This window comes from Petaurus breviceps, unplaced genomic scaffold (genome assembly GCF_028583685.1).
Source record: "Petaurus breviceps papuanus isolate PSGF00001 unplaced genomic scaffold, PetGlider_PUasm1.0 83687, whole genome shotgun sequence".
Taxonomy (NCBI): Eukaryota; Metazoa; Chordata; class Mammalia; order Diprotodontia; family Petauridae; genus Petaurus; species Petaurus breviceps.
Genome location: NW_027186635.1, coordinates 1 through 19,949, shown reverse-complemented (window position 1 = coordinate 19,949; position 19,949 = coordinate 1). Strand labels below are relative to the sequence as shown.

The 19,949-nt window shown below is 52.8% G+C and overlaps 1 protein-coding gene across 2 annotated transcripts; it reads left to right on the top strand.

The window, feature by feature from the left end:
- Positions 1 to 92: 92 nt before the first annotated feature.
- On the top strand, positions 93 to 19,836 carry LOC138176179 (pericentrin-like). Of its 2 annotated transcripts, XM_069106950.1 has the most exons (11): positions 97 to 1,104; positions 7,823 to 7,998; positions 10,029 to 10,270; positions 10,603 to 10,765; positions 10,875 to 11,087; positions 15,297 to 15,526; positions 16,277 to 16,402; positions 16,509 to 16,529; positions 17,885 to 18,091; positions 18,919 to 19,077; positions 19,380 to 19,835. In XM_069106950.1, the coding sequence occupies exons 1-11, from the start codon at positions 1,082 to 1,084 to the stop codon at positions 19,641 to 19,643; spliced, it is 1,824 nt and encodes a 607-aa protein (XP_068963051.1). In that variant the 5' UTR covers positions 97 to 1,081; the 3' UTR covers positions 19,644 to 19,835. The 2 variants fall into 2 exon arrangements, with proteins under 2 accessions (XP_068963052.1, XP_068963051.1); XM_069106951.1 differs by lacking the exon at positions 16,509 to 16,529 and having other exon boundaries at positions 93 to 1,104; positions 19,380 to 19,836.
- The last annotated feature ends 113 nt before the right edge of the window (positions 19,837 to 19,949 follow it).

Here is a 19,949-nt window from a genome sequence, read left to right as displayed (position 1 = left end):
CTGTCTGCTGACCTGAGCTCCTCGCCTGCCTGCTGCCTAGCTTCCTGCGGCTCTGCTGTACCCTTCAGCAGGCTCCGCCCACCACAGGCTCCATGTGACTACATTCAGCCTATTAAGAGGCAGAGTTGCCTTTCAAAGCAGGGAAGGTTTTCAAATTACCCGCTAGGTCTACTAAGGGGCAGAAATGATCTTCCTATTCCCGTTCCCATGACAGAGGGGAGATCGGCCTTCCTCAGTTCTCTCCTCGCTCTAGTCCATCTGCTGTTCAGATCCTAAAACGATCCCCACTCCACCCATTCTGCCGAGTTCTGCCTGATTCTCGCTAGTGCTAGGGGAGTGTTTCAGCCATTGCTTCCACTTTATTTTGTTCTCAGGAAGGTCTGTATGCCCTCGAGAGGAGGCTTGTGGGATTGTGCTTCAGTTGCACTCCCCATAAAATATTGGGTTCAGTAACCTTGTTCATAAAAGAATTTTGTTACTATTTTGTGTGTGTGTGTGTATGTATTTGGGGTAGACCTGGGTGTTATCTTTTTTTTCTTTTCCTTTTGGAAGGCAATTTGGGGTTAAGTGACTTGTCCAAGCTCACACGGCTAGTTTTTGTGTTAAGTGTCTGAGGCCGGATTTGAACTCAGGACCTCCTGACTCCAGGGCGGGTGTTCTATTCACTTCACCACCACCTAGCTGCCCCTAACTGGGTGTTATCATGACTTCTTGACTCAGGAAGAAAAAAAACACCAGAAAATTAGGCTGGGTGAGCCATTGCCTCATTTGCTGACCATAGTGCTGAAAGGCAGGCCTTGCTGTGGTAGCCTGGAACAGTGCTGCCTGGCCTTGTCATTTTTAAGACCATTTCAGGGCAGTGTTCAGGGAAGCCTCTTTTCTGGGGGGAGAGCAGCACGTTTCAGCGATAAATCATTGAGTGTCTGTTGTTTTGGGGTTTCCTTCCCAACAGTTGAAAGAAAAAGTCTTGTCTTTAAGTAAAGAAGTAGCAGAGACTCATGGGGAGCTGGAAAAGCTTCAGGAACGGCGTGAACGAGAGCATGAGGAAGGGACGAACCTAATATCTCTGCTGAGATCCGACATGGACCATGTCCAGCATGAAAGGTAGGGATCTCTGCCTCTTGCAACAAAGGAGGTCACGAGACGCTCATCCCCATCAGTTTTGGGACCAGTTACCGGAAATGGCCGAAGGGAATTCTCGGCTTTCTAGCTGTTCTTATAGTTTTAGTTTGGGCTCTAAATAAAATGTAGCTCCTGCCTTGAATGATGTAAAGAATGGAAAAGCACTGATAGTTCTTGTTTTCAAGCTTATTTTCTGAGTGGGGCATTGACGTTTGCATCTTATCTTTCCTGTTAGATTGTAAGCTCCTTGAGGGTAGGGGCTGCCTTATGTCTCCCCAGTGCTTTTCATAGAACCTGGCACATAGTAGGTGCTTGTTAAATGTTGATTGATTACCACAGATTGATTGCAGCAGACAGTGGACCCTCGTTCTAAAGGGCCATAGAGGTTGAAGCACACAGAGTTATAATCTGTAATATGTAATTGGATCGGTGGGAGGCTTGGCAATCTTGTAAGAACGTGGCCTTCTCTAAGCCGTCGCTCTCCTCCTCCCCTTGTGCATATCTGGAACCCTTTGGCACCATCTCCCATCCTGAGCCTGAGGAGCGGCAGCTCTCTCTCTCTCTCCCTGCCTTCTCAGCAGACTGCCCAGCAGACTCCCCTCCTTCTTTCCTGTCTCCTCCCGTGCCTTGGCCCTGCCTTCTTCAGTCTTTCCCTTCTTTGCTTTGCACAGATATGCCCACCCTTTTTCACTCGATCTGGCTGTCTCTCCAGAGGCTGGCCTCTTGTGTCTTTCCTTCCTCTCACCACCAGCCCCTGAAAGGTTTTTGCTGTTCATTGCCCCCAGCTCTTCTCTCCCTCATGGCTCACACCTCTGCAACCTGACTTCTGCCCCTTGCGCTCCAAAGCCGCCGGCCCTTTCTCTGTCCATCCTTGGAAGGCACAGCTGTGAAAGAGAACTTCCCAGAGTGGGCACCTGCACAGGTCCTTCCTCCGTAAGCTCCGATGGCTCCCCATTTCCTTTCTGTTCACTTGTAAGCTCATCTGCATGGTTTTGAGAGCTCTTCACAGCCTGATCTGACTAACCCTCCCAGGTTTATTTTGCACAATTCCCCTTCCAACATCCAGTACTCCTTCCTGAAGGACATTCTTGCCTGTGGCAAGCCATGTCTTGTCTCTGTTTCTTTATGCTGTTGGCCCCTTGTGTCTGCAATACTCTTCCTTACCTCCAAAGCCAGGCTTCCTTTGAAATTCCCGCAGGGGCCTCTGTGGGAAGCCTTCCCTGTTCCTTCTGCCCCGGCTGCTGATGCTGTGGTTATCTTACGTCTGTTTTTATCCTGTGCAGAAAAGCATCTGAGTGTAGGACGTACGTGTGTGGAACGTACATGCATGTGTGTGTGCATCTGGAACGGATGCTCCCAGAGCCGAGCATTGTGCCTAGCGCTGAGGAAGTGCTGAATACTTGTGGCTTGTCACTGGATTATATTGTCTTAAAGATTGCCCTTTGGACAAGTTCTTTTTCAGCCTTTGCCCTGTTGTAGAGTTATAGGTGCCCCGTCTTCTTGAGATGGTGCCCTACCTCCAGAACCTTGCCTTGGCCCCACGGTTACGAGAGGCCGGTGTGGGGTCCCAATGCTTCCCCTGGCTGGCCTCTCAGCTTGTGGCACTGAAGACAGCCCCTGGGGGGGTCTCTTCTACACGTCCTTGCTCCCATCCGTCTTTTGAGAAGAGCAGTTGAGCTGGCCCAGATGGAGCTGAAGGTTAGCATCCTTTATTGCTGCTGCTGAGTCAGACGCTCGGTGCACTGCGGCACCCGGTGGCCCTCTGTGTTCTTTAAGAAGTGGCAGCTGGGAAGAGTGGGAGGAGCCTGAGAAGACTTGTTTGCATCACCACGGGAAGTCAGCAGAACTGGGAGCATGATCGATGGCCAGCCTTGAGGATGAGACTTGAGCCCCTCTGGACGCGCCTCAGAGAAGACCGAGAAAATGGCACGTGCTTGTCTCCACCAGGGTCTCTTAGCCTCCTGCCTTTGGAGCCATGCAGCCCTGGAACCCAGTTGTGTGGATGCTTTCATGATGTGCCTGCACCTGCCGGGGAAGAAGCCCTTGTCACCAAGCAGCGCCCACCTTGGAGGCCCCATGGCACATCCACAGCCCCCACTCTCCCGGGATGCCGAGGAGTGTCTCACCAGCAGGCCCTTGGAGCATGGACTGACCTCTGCTTTGGTCTTGGCTCTGCTTTCTTTGTTGTGTATTTGTCTGTAAAAGTCTTCTTCACATTCCTCATGTTTTTTGGCATAGTCTAGTAGATTGATAGATTATGGCTTGTTCATCTATTCCCCAATCAGTTGGCATTCCTTTGCTTTCCACTTTTTTTTTTTTTTTGCTTTAGCAGAAAAGTGCTGCCGTTTGTTAGAATTAAAATTCTTTACTTTGTTTTTGACCTCCTTGGGATCAAAGTGGTATTCCCATGTCAAAGGGCATATATATGAACAGCATTTTCTGATTGCTTTTTGGAATGGAGGGACCAGGCCCTGGCCATACCCACAGTGTTTCTGTGGCCCCTCTGCCGAGGATCATTTCTGCCATCCCTGATATTTAGGGCCGGGACAGTTTTCCCACCACAGCAGGACTGTGTGCCAGCCGAAGGGAGCATGGCCTGGGATTATGTCCAGGCCAGTCGAGGTGCCATCCCTGGCCAGGTAAGCTCAATCCAGGGGTCATGGTCTGAACTGAACAGGCTAGCTCATCCCGGCAGGAAGAACCCTGAATCAGGAGGTGAAGCTTCCAGATTGTTTGGATTGGAATTTCTCTCATTAGTGCTTTTTATCTCTTGGGGAGGCCCAGTACGTTTGTGTCCATTCCCATGCCTCTGTTCTCCATCCCTTGTGTGACAGGCCACTTGTTCTTATAGCTTTGATCATGAGGGAACCAAAGAGCAGACGGCATAGAAGAAGAGAAGATGGTGTATCTGCTCACGCTGGGGCGCCCTGAGTAAGCCACCTTCCCTCTTGGAGCCTTGGTTTCCTCTTCTGTTCTGTTTTGCTCAGAAACTGTAGGGAAGGTGGAAAAGCCTCCACAGCTTGAAGGAGTGGGAGAATGATCCTGGATCTTTTAGCCTGCTGCCCCAGAATGCTACCTTTTCTGAGCAGCACCATGGGCTCCAGAGCCAGCTGGACAATGGGACTGGGAAGCCATAACTAACCCTTCAGAGGAGATGCTGTCAGAATGATGAGTGTGGATCCTTGGCTATCTCCTCACAGCTAGTGAACTGACTTCACAAGCAGCAGCTGTCTAGCTCTTCTAAAGCCAGCCGCCGTGACTCTTCCTGCCCACTTCCTGGGTGGGCAGGGCCCAGCTTCCATTGGACAGAAAGTGGCAACTCTGGGAGGCCACGAGCCTTTTGCCATTGGCAGCTCCGGTGGCTAAGCCAGAGCCTGTGCTGCTGTAGGCTCTTGGGCCTCCCTGGCAGACTGGGTGGGTCGTGGGGCTGGCAGCCCTGCGTTTACCCCAGCGGTCAGGGATGGATGCTGCCATCCTCAAATGCTCTGACTTGTCTGCCCGGCTTGGGAGAAGCTTGTGCCCTTGGAATACTGCAGGGGGCCCCCTGTACCTAGCAATCTTCAGGGTTGCAGGAGTCATAGAAGCTGTTCTGGCTGCATTCCCCTGGGCATGGCTCCCCTGGGATGCTTCCACTGATGCACAGTGCTGGTCTTTCCTTCCTCCCTTCTCTATTGTTACTCCCCACAGTAAGCTGCCTGGTGGATGTAAGCAACCCACACCAGGAGATTTGTTGTCCTTGCAGGCCATCGGCACCTCTGCCTTCTGGCTTCCGCACTGGCAGACCACAGTACAGTAGTAGGCCCGTGACCGCCGCCCTCCCTGAGACCCACAGTGCTTGTGGCAAATGGCTGCAAGAGTCAGTTAGCCTTGCTGGGAAGCTTGGGAGGTGGTTTTGTCTTGTCCGACCTGTGACCGTGAAGCGAAGGGCCTGGTTTTGGGGCATGTGGCAGACGGGTGAGGGGGTCATGGGGCCCTGGAGTGCAGCTTGTATTCATTTGAGGACTCTGGTCTGTTGTGCCTTTTTGGTTTGTTTTGAGTATCTCGTGAAGGCAGGAGATAATTTAGCTTCCCTGCAATGATTTTCTAGGAGGAAAACTCATCTCTAAAGTAAATCGATTTGCTGTAGTAAATGTACTAGGGCAGAAATTTGTTCCTGTCCTTTGGAAAGTATTAGTGATCCCAAAGGTTTGCTCTGATACCAGTTGTTAGAGCATGCTCAGTTTTGACAAGATTCATGATTGACTGAAGCTCTGTGTGAAGTCAGTGCAACATGGCCTGGCTGGAAACCACGGAGACAAAAAAAACCATCTGGGAGTCCCTCTGCCTCCCTCGTCCCCGCCTTCCACCCAGCAGCTGTCTTTGTCCCGCCTCCCGGCAGGGCCCACTCTTACTCTGGGCCCTCCCAGTGTAGGAGGAAAAGTGAAATCTGCCCACAAGAAGATGTCACCCATCCCGTTGCTGGGTCCTTGAGACCGGAGCCCTCATCTCTTTCTAGCCCTTCTCTCCTGTGCTAGCATTTTGATCGGTGACCCCCACCTCCCATGCACTCCCCTCATCACCCCCCCACCCTTCAGGCATTCCTTTTCGACTCACTTTGTGTACCCTTGGGGTCAGCACTGGGCATTGAGATGCAGGAGTGTCATATACCCCAAATAGGTGCTCTGGGGAGCTCTGCTGAGGGCTAGAGTCTCTGTCGAGACACTGTCAGTCCTAGGCTGACCTCACAGCAAGGTGAGGAGGTTGCCTGGGCTGCGGGAACCACATTGGCAGTGAAGGGAGCCTTAGTCACCTAAGCAGAATCCAGGTGCCAGCAGGAATGAACCAGGCATCACTGAGGCCACTGGTCTGGGCTCTTCCTTTTTCATATGAGGAGATCGAGAGGTCCGGCTCTGCCCTCAGCGGTCACATGGCGAGGGAGAAGGCGGAGCCAAGACCGTCTCTCTGTCTCCACAGCCAGGGCTCCTTCTGCCTGGCAGTCTCTGAATCTTTCTCCTGCCTTGTCTCTGCCCAGCCTGAAGGCCTGCTAATGACCAGAATGCTGAAAAGCTACATTGTATCTGGTGAACAGGCCGAGCCTGGCACGAGGTGTCAGATCCCAGCTCTGCTTCTGCCATCTGCCTGTCCTTGGGCTTCAGTAAAAGAAGGCTTTGGACCCCAGGGTTCCTCAGGTCTGTGCCTGTGACCCATCACAAGCGTGGGATGCTTTAGTGGAAACAACTTTTTGTCAAAGGCATTTCCTAACACTGAGGCATGGTCACAGTCTACTTAAACATTCTTGACTTTATTATAAAGTTTGTAATGAATGAGTTAGGAGTGGTCTAGGTGTGCGTGTGCATCTGCGGTGTGTGTGTGTGTGCGCGTGTGTGTGTTGTGCGTGCGTGTTGTGTGTACACGCATGCACACACACAGAGGGTTGGCATCTAGGCATCAGAACCATGAAGACCCAAAGGACAGAGCCATATAGCTGAGGCCAGGTAGATGAAGTGGGAAGCTGGTGCTAAGAGAGCAGTCCTGAGGCCCACAGGGAACCCAAGAAAGCCTGACTTGGAGGCAGAGCAGAGCTAGCCAAGGCCTGGGGACTGCGGGGGTGGGGGCCGAGGGCACGGACAGAGATGATCTCTGCTACATCCTTTGGACCAGGCGGTGCTGTCTTGCCCCTTTGGGCAATGACTCTGAGCCCCTGTTTTGATGAGCCCTGCCACTGATGAGTGATCACAGTCGTTCGAGCTGTTTCTGGCAGCTGAGCCGCCCCTCGGGAGCAGTCGCCCTCCCCAGCTCTGCCCCCAGCCCCTGAGGCCACACCCGTCTTTCAGAGCCAGGGCCACATGAAGAGCAATAGCTCCAGAGTGTTGCCTGCTGGCAGCTTCAGAAAAGCACCCAGTGTTGTCACTCATGCCCACATTTCTTCCTGGCATCTTGAAGAAGAATGCAAAAGCCAGCAATGATTTTGACTCCTTGCTCGGAGCCATGTTGGACTTTGGCTTTGCATAACACTCCCTGGAAGAAAGTGTTCTTCGGTAGGGTGCCACACGATGTTGTGGACTGAGGACCGGTGACCAAGAGGCGCCATGCCAGGGAGGCCGTGGCTCTGTCCCGTGGTGTGGGGCTGGCAGCGGCAGCATGGCAGAACAAGGTTCTGAACGTGGCCACTCTGGCCCAGCCACGGCCAGACTCATGTGAGTTCCTAGATGTCCCCCTGAGGGTTGGGTCTTCGAGGCACCCCATGGGATGTGTAGGAGGGGCCTGGCACACTTGTGGGGAGCAGGGCCAACAAGACCCAATTTCAGAGGCCTCCTGGGAGGGAGCTGGGAGGTGCCCTCAGCCCAGCACCTGGAGATGGTTGTGCAAAACTATTTCCTTTTTTTGCAGTGGAAAGAATCAGTTCTCTCTTTAAACAGCTTAGCAGAGACTCTAGTGGCTTCCTCGATGCCATGTCCTGCAGAGAACTGAACAGTCATGTTTAGTTCTCGCCTCTTCCATCCAGCCAAGCTTCCTCTTAGAGAAGGCCTTGGCTGGGCAGTTGGCCTCCAAGACCTCTGTGTTCTGCTGGCGGCAGCCTCTGCCCCGGGTCCTGCTGGCTGAAGATCCATAAGCAGGCCTCAGCCTGGCTGCCGACTTTCACTCCGAGGCTCTGCCTTCCCAAAGCCACCCTGTGGGCATGATGGTCCCTTCAAAATGTGTCTTGTGTGCTTTGTTTTAGGAAAATGCTGCAAGAAACAAACCAGCGGCTTCTGAGTCTGTTTGGAGACACCCTGAAGGCTGCTATTGCCATGAAGAGCCAGATTAGTAAGAGGGTTGGGATCTATCTGGATGAAGATTTCCTGGGCAGAGAAAGTACCCCCGTGGGGGTGCAGGGCCAGCCAGCCCTGGACACGTGTGAGTCACAGCCACGGCCCTGTGGGAGCTCCCTTCTCTGACCTTGACACTCCTGTCTTGTGCGGGGGGTCTCCTTGTGCTCGGCAGAGGGAGCCGGGTCATAAAGCTGTCTGCTGTGCCCCTGACCCCTCGCCTCCCCAGGTCCCCCTTTCTGTCTCTGTCAGACGAGGGCCCGGACCCTCCTTCCAGCTCCAAAGCTTTGATCCTTTGAGCACAGTGGGTCACAGAGGTGGGGCTGCAGTAGCTGAGACCAACCTCCAGATGACTGCTGCTGTGTCTCATCTCTTGGCTCCTCTAGGCTCGGTCCCACGGTGTAAAATGAGGCTGGGGTCCTTTTCTTTAGTGGGGGTGGACCCGGTCTGATTGGCTCTTCGCTTTTATAGAATGCTCTGTCTCTGTCTGTAGAATGGTCTATAGCTATTTTTATGGAAAGATGAAGTCCTCCATTTGGGCCTAAATGGAAGGGGCCATGACAGTCCTTTCCTGGGTTCCCCCCATCCCAGTGACTGCGCGGTGGGTCTTGAGAAGTCTGATTGCGGTCACCGCCTGCAGAAGAAACCAGACCCCGGCCCATTCTCCTCCTGCATCTCTGCTGCCTTCCACCCCATCCCTGTCCTCATGTACTTCGTGCTGTTTGCACCTTTCCTGGCTTGTACGGGCAGTAAGGGCTAGAGACAGTTGAGAAGTAATTTCATGACAGTGTTTCGTTGAGGCTGAAAATTTCCTCATCCGATCCCTGTTAAGACTGATGCCTCAGATAAAATGTTCTGCCCTAAGGACTCCCATGTGGGTCTTCAGGTCTAACCTTTCCTGGGGCTGCCATTAAGTGGAGTCATCCTGGAGTGACCTCGTCCCATCCTTCCTACTTGTCACTGGGGACACTTCCCCACTGGGACAAAGGCCCCACTCCCAGCTTATCCTTACCCCTGCATTTACTGTGGCAGTGGCATGGCTCTCAGAGTCTCTTGGGCCTCAACCAGACAATCCCTCACCCCCCAGGCCATGTCTCCATGCATTGCCCAGACTAGCTCGGCCCCTCTTTTCCTTGTGACGGTACTCTGGCATTTGGAGGCAACTCTCACGTTACAACATCCTCCCCCCCCGCCCCCGCCAGCCAGGTGCAGTGTCCTCCAGAGCTCTGTATGCCACATGTGGTCTGACCAGGAAAGTGTTACTGTCTAATCCTGGACACTGCCTCTCCTTTCCTCTCTCTCTCTTTCTCTGTCCCGTGTCTCTGTCTCTATTTCTCTCTCTCTCTGTCTTCTCTTTCTCTTTGTCTGTGTCTTTCTCTCTGTCCTTTCTCTCTGTGTCTCTGTCTCAGAATTCAGCCCAGAGACCTCCTCCTTTTCTTGGCTGCCTGTCACACTCAGCTTCTATGGAGTTTGCGGCCCACTAAAGTACTCCGGCCTGTCAGGTGAACTGTAGCCCACGTGTCCTAGCCCCATCCTGTCTTAGGCCTGTCTCACCAATATCCTCTGCTGCCCCATGCCCCTTTGACCAGCTTGCTCTGCTCAGATGATTGGCCTGTGGGTCTCTTAACTCCCAAGATTGTTTTGAGGATCCAATGAAATAATGAGCTAAAAAGAATTTATTGAGGACTTGTTTGATGGAGGGCTCAGCCCAGGGGAAACAGAAAGGCAGGGCCCCGGTCTAATGCAGGAGACGGTGGGTCCTGGATGGCTATAGTGCAGAGGAAGGAGGGCCTTGGCTTCTGTGGGACCCTGAGTGGCCTGCCACTACAGCTGGGCTGGGAGCAGAGCCTGGAAGGAGGCCAAGGAAGCTGGAAGCTTTGGTGGAGACTCTGGCAGGGGCCAGTGCCATCCTTACAATGGTCATCTCAGTATGTCGACGGCTGTATTTGGTCCACGAAGCCGTTTCCCTGGGCCCCCATCGCCCACAAGACCTGGGGGCTGCTGGGATGTTCTGCATTCCTGCCTAGGTGGGACACTTGCATCCTCCAAACCCTGGCCCCCCTAGAGAGAGCACAGCCCACAGCCTCTGCTTTCATCCTCTGGCACCTTTCATTGCAGGCCAGCTGCCTGGGGACGCGTCGCCTCAAAGTGCCATCCCCACCCTGGAGTTCGATCAAACCTTGCCTGAATGTGATGAGACGTTACTTGCTGCGACCGACATAAGCAGTCACATCCGAGAGAGCTTCTTTCTGAGCCCCGGAGTCACCACGGAGTGTGAGCAGCCCATCAGGAGAATTTATCAGAGCCTCGGTGCAGCCGTGGACAACCTCCTGGAGATGATGCTCGACTCTAGCAAACAGGTGAGGTTCCAGGGGAGGGCAGGGGCTGGGATCACCTGTTTCCCAGTTATGTGTTAAAAGAAACTTGGATATTCATTTCTTAACATTTTGAGTTTCAAATTCCCTCCCTCCTTCCCTGGGAAGGCGAGCAGCTTGATAGCGATTAGACACACGGTGTCGCGCAGAGCACACTTGCACATTCACCCTGGAGAAGCAGGGTCCTTCTGGCGTGTGCCCAGAGTGCTGGCAGGAGCCTGCTGGGGCAGTTGTCAGCATCCTGGCAAAGGGCACAGTGGGAGGAGTGTGGCGGTGTGCGCGGGGCTGGCGGCCCTCTGACTTGAAGCATTTAATAGCTGGAGGAGACCCGCGAACGGCACGCTCGCTTTGAGAAAGAGTTTCACCGTAAGAATGAGGAGACTGCCCGAGCGGTGAGGCAGCACCAGGAGCTGATGGACTGCTTAAACCAGGAGAGTGCAACCAAGAACCAACTGGCCCTGGAGCTCCATAAAGCAGAGGGTGAGAGCCTCCTGCCCCAGGACCCCACGCCCACACATGCTGCCACTCTGCCGCTCATAGTCACTGCCCAGGCCCGCCCTTGGTCACTCCCCTCTCCTCTGCCCGGCAGGTCTCGCTGAAGGGTATAGAACTGAGAAGGCCGCCCTGGAGGAGGCCCTGGCGCATAAGGAGAAGTCTGAGCACCATCTGGCCGTGGAAGTGGAGAGTCTAAAGGGCCAGCTCCAGGTGCTGACCCGAGAACGAGCCCAGCTGACGGAGGAGCAGGACCTGTTGTTGAGGCAGAAGGAGAGGCTGCTCGTGGAGGCCGAGGAGAAGGCTGCTGGTAGGAGGGGGTGAGGAATGGGGGGGTGTCTGCTCATTGGGAGGGCGTGGTCGCCCCAATCCAGGAGCTCTGTGGGCAGAATAAGCTTGGTGTCCTTGGGCTCTTAAGCATTGAGTTATAAATTCAACAAGAAAGAATCAGAAGGCAGCTTGTATCAGCAATGCCATATTCACAGTGCCTATAGAGATTACAAATATGCTGATATAATTATCCATCACAAAATACATCAGGTTTGCCATTTGGGGAAATAAACTAGAAAATTTATTAAGATACCAAAAGACTGAGTCCCAAAACCAGAAAGTGAAAGCCATCAGAGTAGTTATGACATTGGCACAGGTAGATAAAGTAGAAAGCACCCACATTTTCAAGCCTTTAAAACAGAACAGGCTACCTCAGGCAAAGGTCCTCCTCTCCCCACTCACAGCAACCACCCAGTGTCCTGGAAGCACGCTCCCAGCAGCTCCGGCCCCCGGCAGTGCTCAGCAGGAGTCCTTAGCAGAAAGTCCTGCTCCCAGCAGCTCCGGCCCCTGGCAGTGCTCAGCAGGAGTCCTAACTCAAAAAAAAAAAAAAAGGGCAACCGCAACCGCTGCCAACCGCCAACTGCAGGACCGTTAGCTCGGCTTTCACATTTTCTTGCTTTCAGCTTTCTCTTGCTCTGCTATGTCAGCACGTCCATGGGGCATGGGAGATCTTTAAATCCCATAACCCTTACACAGCTGTACTCAGATCAATGTAGAAAATGCAGAATGCCCAGCTAGGAGCTGAGTCAGCCTCTTCCTTCCTCTCCTGGGTGTTCTTCAAGTGGACTCCCAACGGGTCTGATTCCCAAAGGGATGGGTTTGTTTTTTTCCTCACTCCTGCAGAACACATTTCTTCACAGTGATTATTCTGGATGCACAGATGCATCCACTTGGTGAAGAGACTTTCCTCCCTTTGTGACACTTTCTTTACAGATCTGCTCCTTAAATCTTGTTCTTGACTGGTTTCCACCCTGGCCACAGCCAAGAAATGGGCAGTGGGATTCCATGACTCTTGTTGGGCTCTCTCGTGGTGTGGGAGAGCCTTGTCCTTCCTTCTGCTGCCCATGGAGAACAAGCTGTCTGTGTTCCTTGGTGGGCATGGATGTGGCCACATTCCATAAAGGCTCTTGAGCTGGCCAAGCGCCTCTGTGAGGGGGGGTCCCGCCCAGTCCACTGTGTAAAAGGGCAGTGTGTCATCTGCCTCAGAGTGGGCAAAGGATAGTCAGGGAGTTCATGGAAAGGGGAACACTCCCACACCCACCACATGAAAGCATTCCAGATGTTTCCTAATCAGAGAAGTACATATTGTGACCAAAGGAGAAGTCATCCAGTGTTAGCCCCACAGATCCTGAGGTTTGGAGGAGGGAAGTGGTGAAAAGGGTGCTCGACATGCTTCCCCCACCCCAGGATCCTGCCTCCAGGTTCTTGGCTGCCCCCCCCCCAAAGACTGGGCCAGACCTTCAGCTGGCAAGCAATTTGGGAGAGGGGGGTCTCTTTGTCTGACCAGCCTTCGCCCTCGGGATTTCTGGGTGATTGTTCCTAGTCACTGGCAAGGGGCAAAGAGGATTTCTAACCCTTATGCCTTACCTGTCTCCACTCAGCTTTGAGGGCCTTATTTTTTGTTTATGGTCAACAGCAGATGTATCTGTGGAAGTGTTTCCAGCCTTGGTCTAAGTAAGGTCTGCCTCTTTCCACCTGCTCAGGCCAGCTCATTTAGGAAGCAGGCATCACCCAGCTTGCTGTGCCAGGCTCTGCGAGACCAAGAACAAAATGCCCCTCCTTCCTGGCAGGCCCCCTCTAGGACAAAGAGGAGTCAGAACGAAGCAGGGACCAAACCCCTTGCAGAAGGACAAAGTCCAGCCAGAGCGTTCGCTGCCCACAGGCCCTGGCCTCCCCAGGCCTGGATCTTCTGGCTATAAATCTGTGTACATTTTCATCCTAGGCATTCCTGTTGGGCCAGTAGCCCCAGAGGATTCAGGTTTGTATGGCTTCGTGTGACCTGTGCGCTCCTCAGGCTTGGCCCTGAGTGTGGGAATGAACAAATGAGTGAGTGAGTCACCAAGGAGGAAAAGGACTTCCCACCCTGGCTGAGCTCTGGAAGTAGGAGTGACTTCCTGTCAAGTCACTGTTTACTTTACAGAAGCCCATGCCTGTCTTTTGGTCAAGTGGGTACCGTGAAAGGGCTGGCAAGGGGCGTTGCTGCTCGGGATGACCTTGCCCTGTGCAGTGGCCAGTGAGCTGCAGCCTGGCCTAGTGCCTGCAGGAGCAGCTGTTGGGTGACCTTGACAGAAGGGCCAAGGAGTCTCAGTGTGTGTGTGTGCTCGGCGTGGAGGCGTGGGAGCCGGGGAGAGCTCGGATTCAGGGGTTGAACTGCCCGTGGCAAGGTTGGAAAACTTTTGCGTATCTGGCACCGATTTCATCCTTTGGACTGCTGTCCTTTGAAGTTGAACTGGGGGGTACTTTTGACTCTTATCACCAAGTCCTTTTCCTCTTTCGTTTTTTATCTTGAAAAATGGTTGTGTGTGTGTGTGTGTGTGCGCATGTATGTGTTACGTGTGTGGCATCGCCTATAAAATGCAACAAGTGACCCTCATTAACCAGAAGCCAAGCTGGCTTTGGAGGGGGGGCCCAGCATTAATGCCACATGAGGAGGAGACTGGACCAGTCAGACTGTATGATGTCATAACAAGTGTTACTGAAAAGCATTGGGGAAAAATGGCAGTGATTGCATGTGTGAGGCTCATTGCAAAGTTCATTCCTGAGTCTGTGATCAGCAGATGTTGGGTCAGGCGGAATAGAGCTGGAGGAAGGACCCCCAGATGACCTGCAACATTTAGAAAGAATAATTTCTGAGCTTTTTCTAGGCATTTAAGCTCAGCACAGTGCTTGTCACCTCCCAGGCATCTCCCGGAGGCTTTCAGAATGGGCCCGTTCTTTGGTGGCTGAAAATGGCGGCCGCGTCTGGGGGCGTGTTGGGGTGGGCCTGCGTGGGCATGGCTGTGCAGCCTGGCTTTGGGTGGGTGCCTCAGATCTGTTCTCTGTTGGGATTGTTTGTCCACCCATGAGACAGGGAGCGCTACTAGACCTGGCGGGCTGCGGTGCAGAAGGTGGCCGAATGCCCCTTCGTGTCTGATGGGACTCCAGAAACCCCTGAGTGTCTGAGGATGTAGCCTTGGTGATCCAGGTTGTGGGCTCTGGCTGCAGAAGCCGAGCAAGAGCATTAGAGTCTTGATCGGCTTATACTGAGGGCTGGCTGTTGCTGCTTTTAGGGTTTTTTTTAATCCGATATGGTCTGGATCCTGAGGGGTGGAGGGGATCTTGAGGATCATTTGGACCAACATTCCTTCTCTGCCCCCAACCCCCGCCACATTGTACAGATGTGGAAACTCAGATGCAGACAGTCTAAAATGACTTGTCCCAGGTCACACCTGTAACCTAGTCTGAGCCGGAGCTTGAAACCTGGTCTCTCGGTCCTAGGCCAGATCTCTTTCCATATTCAGATTTTGTGGTTTACAGGCCGAAAAGCCTGTCCCTAACCCTCACATCGTTTTAAGGCTCTTTAAATATCTCCTGTCTGAATAAAGCAGACTGAGCTTTTGAATCTCTAGCCTAGATCAGAATCCTGGAGGGGAAAGGATCTCATTGGACAAGATTATTTGCTCTATAGGAACCCATAGAGGTCCATCTCCTCCAAAGGCCACTGGGGCTTAGAAGAAGGGCCCTCGCACTGACCTGGAAACCTCTGCCCTCTGCACCGTCTCTGCCTTTCCAAGAGCAGTGGGCTGAGGCCTTGGAGAAGCCTGCTCTGCCCTCTGGGCTCTTCCCACAATACCCTGACTCGGTGGCTTTGTCTTTTCCAAAGACTTTCTACTTCTCCAAAATTGCTTTTATTTTGAGATGTATTTGAATGAGTTTTACTCAGGAGAATTGAGTCAAGCATTTGGGGATCTGATTAGTGACATTGCTTTGTGTGTGGTTTCACATCAGGCTCTTCCAATGACAGATCTTTCTCTGTGTATGCGTGCACACACATGCACATGCAGATACACGTCCACACATGCGTGCACACACACATGCACACATACACCCGCGCACACACATCTACACATGCACACCCTTTTTCTGGACTTTGTTTTCTCTTTTTATGTTTCTTTGAAATAAGTGACTTTGATTTGTTTTTCCCCATCAGCTTTACTTAAGGAGGTGGAACATTTGGTAAAGGAACAGTCAGAAAGTAAGCAGCAGTGTGAGAAGGATTGTTCAGCCCTGCGCTCTCACGTGAGAGCGTTAGAACTCGAGCTGGAAGACCAGCTTTCGCACAGCCAAGAGCTTGCCCAGCAAGCCGCCGAGATCCAGGACCTCAAACAGCAGATCGTCTCTTTAGACAAACACTTACGTAACCAGCGGCAGTTCATGGATGTAAGCGCTTCGTGTACTGAAAGTGGAATTGGCACAACCGCGATGGCCCGTTGTGACTCCCACCATGCCGGGAGCCTTTGGTGTGCTGTGCAGTTGGCTCCCTGGGGCTGGTGCAGCATGCAGCACGCAGCACGCACCTCTGTGGGCCGCCTTTAGAGGCCGGCGAGGCTGATGAGGTTAGGGAAGGAGGTGTCGTGAGGTCAGATGTGAGGAGTTATTTCCGGCCGTGCCCTTTGAGACGGGAGCCTGGGCGGCCCTTGACGGGGTTCCTGTGCACTAGTGTCAGTGCATCAGGGCACCCATGAGCTGCACTTCTCAGGCCGCCTTTCAGATGGTACCTCCAGAAAGTGTCAGATCAGCCAGGGAGGAGCTGAATGAAGGGCGGTCAGAGAGGCCTGGGGAGCCAGCTGGTGCTGGAGTGGGGTGTTAGTCACTTAGCATCTCGCCCCCACCCCCTGAAAGAAAAGATCAGCCAACCAGAAAAACATTGTCACGCGGGGCAATGCTCATGTTTACGGGGAGAGTCTTTGAGGCTCCCTTACTTGCCCCCTTAGTGCAGCGGCCCTAGTTCTTAAGGGCTTAGGGGGCCTGCGCGCTCCGGGCTCATGAGCGCTCGCACGAGCAGAGGCTCGGTGGGCATTGGAAGGAAGGAGGACAGACCTTTCACCTCATTTTAGGCCTAGTTTTTTCACATAGACATAGGGCTGGTGACAAAAGTGACTGACACAGAGACTTGCCATCTGGTGACAGGAACAAGCAGTCGAGAGAGAACATGAACGGGATGAGTTTCAGCAAGAGATCCGGAAGCTGGAGGAGCAGCTGAAGCAGCCACCACCCGCCAGGAGCCAGCTTTGGGGAGAGCGCCACGACGGCGAGGTGAGCGGCGGTGGGAGGCGCGGGGGTGCATGCGGGCCCTCCCAGGCCCATCGGGCACCATCAGTGATCTCTCTTTTTTTTCTTTCCACAAACATGAACGTGGCAGAGCTTTGAATTGGCCTCTGAGGTATGGACATGTAGCCCCTGTCCCCTCTGCTCAAGTCAGCTGTGCTGTCAGCCCCTAGCTCTCCCTCCTTGACCTGTGCATAGCCTGGTTTGGTTTTCTGCTTCTGTGTGGTCAGCTGCTTCTTCTCTCCCTAGGCCTGCTGCCATTGTCCTCTTTGGCTGATCTCCTCATGCTCAGTGCTTTTCTCTCTGGTGGAATGCAGCCTTCTCCTCTGCCTGAACCCCATGTGGGCAGTGCCTTGCCTGCAATGCCTACTGCTCCCTACCAGCCATGAAATGTGGCACCAGCCTTGTCTCTTGCTCCTGACCTGATGTCAGCAGACTTGTCCTGATCAAAGACAGGGAATTTCCTCCAAATGGGAACTTGAGGAAATAGAATGAGAGGAAGAGTTCTGTCCGGGTTGTCAGGGGCAGCTAGGAATGCTTTGGAGGACTGATGAAAGGTTATTGAGGTTCAGCAAACTTTCTCAAATGTGTTTTTGCCCTTGAATTCCACATTTTTGTGTGACTGTGGGGTCGGCCTTGTAGGTGGTGAGACAGGTGTCAGTGAATCTCTCCTGTGTCATAAATGTTTTTTCCCCCCAGAATCTTCTGGCTTAATTAAAGCACTATTGAGAAAGAGACCACTTAGTCGGCTAATTGATTAACTGAGACCCTCCCTCAGCTTGACTTGGGGACAGTCCCATGTTGGAAGGGTCAGCCCAGTCTGTCCCTTCCTGCTGCTGCATCTCACACTCATCCCCCGCTCTGTCCCTTAGTCAAAGACGCCCATCCCTGATCTTGTAGCAATGAGCCCATTTGGCTGCCTGGGGAAGCCTCTAGGCCTAAAGTAAGACATGAAGGGTTTACCAAGGAAATCTGTTCTGTTGAAACACAGCTGGGGCTCTTCCACAAACCCCAGGCCATGGATCCCAAGCGAAAGACCCTTGGCATAAGGGGAGGCACAGCCACCATGCTTGGGAGGGCACAGGAGACTTGGGCACTCTGACTGATTCGCACACTCTGCTTGACAGCTGGAGTTTTAGCTCATCCTTTGGAGAGAGTGAATTGGGATTTGGCTTCGGCTGGCCTTCTCATCTACTTAGAATGGAGAACACTGAGCTTAGCGTTCAGACATCTGCCCTCAAAGCCTGCCTCTGTGACCTTCACCTGTGAACCTCCTTTTCCTCAGGAGTGAAATACAGAGGCTGATCCCTCCCAGCTTTGACATCTCCAGAGGAAGTTCTGCAGTTGTAGAATATGTCGTCTTCTTAGAATAACTCAATTCAGTGTAAAGGAGGAGCTTTTCTTATGTCAGCAGCAGTTACTTATTTATAAACGTTAACATGTATATTTCTGCTTGTTTTGCTTTTTCAGGTTGAATCTTTACAAAGAAAACTAAGAGAAAAAATAGATGAATTAAATGAATTTGTTCTAAAGAAGGAGCTGGCAGAAAGACAGCTAACAACCCAAAAAGAAGAAATCAGAAACTTGGAGGATGTAAATGCAGAAATCAGGAGAAAAGTGGGCAGCCTTGAAGAAGAATTGGAGAAACAGAGGAAAATTGGAAAAGAGTTGAAACAAGTAAATCTGTCTTTTTTATTGGGAGGATGGGCTCGAGGCACCTTTGGTCAGTGATGAGCATTGAGGCTGTCAGAGTGTCTTGTCTTGCCTGGTACAGGACAGGCCCGATCGATCGGTGGGTGTCACACCCTTAGAACAGTGCAGAGCTCCTTCCGTCCCGGCTCTTCTAAGGACAGAGGGACATAATGTCTGTTCACCTGGGAGAGGACAGTGCTCTGGCTGTCTCCTCTGGCCTCTGCTGGTGGCAGAGCACTATCCTGTCCAAGGTGAACATTTGGGTGTGGCAGAGGCCCTTGCATGCATGTGTATACATACACACACATGTTACGTATTTTGGATCCCAGGCCCTTATCTGAGAAATTGATACAAAGGGCTTTTTTCCCATTCCACTCCTTCCCTTCTTATCCTAGATGCATTGATTCTGTTTGTGCAGAAGCTTCAATTTCACGTATTCCCATTTATCTCTGTTCCCATTTCTAACCACTTCAACCAATCCCTCATTTGATTAAAAGCCTGTTCCTTTTCCTTTAGCCCCTTTCTTGCCTCCTTTATTATTTTTATAGGTGTGGCCTTCAGTATTTTGGTCCCGGGTTCATTTTGATGGATTATAGAGTAGCCTTTCCTGTTTTCCCAACACTTCTTATCAAAACAAGAATCCTTTCTCACGTAATTTCTCTTGGGGGTTTAGCGACCTTCATTGTTGCTGATTCTCTCTTGCCAAGCCAGTTCCATCGATGGGCTTGATGCCACTGGGAGGTGAGCGGCTACGGGTTCAACCGTCTCGTAGGACTTGTGTGAGCCGCCATCCCCTTCCCTCCTTTTGTCAGGACAAAGAGGCTTTGCAGGAGCAGCAGATGAGCAACCTCATCCACATTTCCACCCTGCAGTCAAAACTGGATGAAGTGAAACATTTGGCGCCCACCCCGGGGGACCCGAAGGAGCGGCTGGAGGCTGAGCAGGCAGCCCTCCTGATGAAAGAGAAGGAGGTGAGCATGGCCGGTGGCTTGATCATGGGCCCGGCATATGTAGGGAGCTTAGAAGGGGTCCCCATTTGGGTGGGGCAGAGCTTTTGTGACAGTGTTTGGGGTAAGGTGGGGGCTGTGGGGGCGGGGGGATGAGAGGGAAAGGGGGCAGCCTTCCAGTCAAAAGAGTCCCGGTGGCATCTTTGGCCGCCATCTCTGCGGGCCGTTTGATGGTGTTTCTGACCGTGGGCAGAATCATGACTTTTCCCAGTGACTCCATCTAAGTTCTCCATCCCCCTGAGTGCTGTGCTGTGCCTGTGTCCCAGGTTCTGGGCTTGAAGGGAGAGCTAGACCAGCTGAAGGACAGCTGGACAAGTAGAAGCGATGAGCTCCTGCAGCTGAACCTCGAATTGGCCCTGCACAACAGCCAGCTCAGTACCAGCGTCCAGGAGCTTTCTGCCAAGAACGCTGACTTCCAGGTAACCGAGCGGCACCTTGTGCCGGACCTCAGCCAGGTGTTGGCCAGGCCTTCAGGTGGCATGCCCCGAGGCGTAATCCTGACTCTGAAACCTCTTGTCTGGAGATTGTGAGTGATCACTTCCTAGGCATTGGCCTCCTCACTGGTTTGTCCTGAGTGAGGGGCGGTGTGGATTTTTTATACTGGGCGACTGCCACCTGAGAATGTGTCCCGAAGCACCAGGGTCCGGCAGATGAGTGAGAGTGACGGCGCATGCATCCGCCAGGTTGGCATGTGGCAGGGCAAGGTCATAGCGCCCAAGTCTGGGATACCCTGTGTAGTTGAGGCAGGCACTGGAAGCTTCTTGAGGCACGGGGGGCCTCAGGCCTGTCTTCCTGGGCTCTGTTGTCATGAAGGACAAACAATGCGAGCAGGAGGC

Bases quoted from the DNA above. Each gene is read 5' to 3' on its own strand.
- LOC138176179 (XM_069106950.1), top strand. From the start codon at position 1,082: ATGGACCATGTCCAGCATGAAAG. The intron at 10,766-10,874 runs GTGAGAGCCTCC...TCTGCCCGGCAG, and splicing joins GGAGCTCCATAAAGCAGAGG to GTCTCGCTGAAGGGTATAGA. The intron at 16,403-16,508 runs GTGAGCGGCGGT...TGAACGTGGCAG, and splicing joins GAGAGCGCCACGACGGCGAG to AGCTTTGAATTGGCCTCTGA.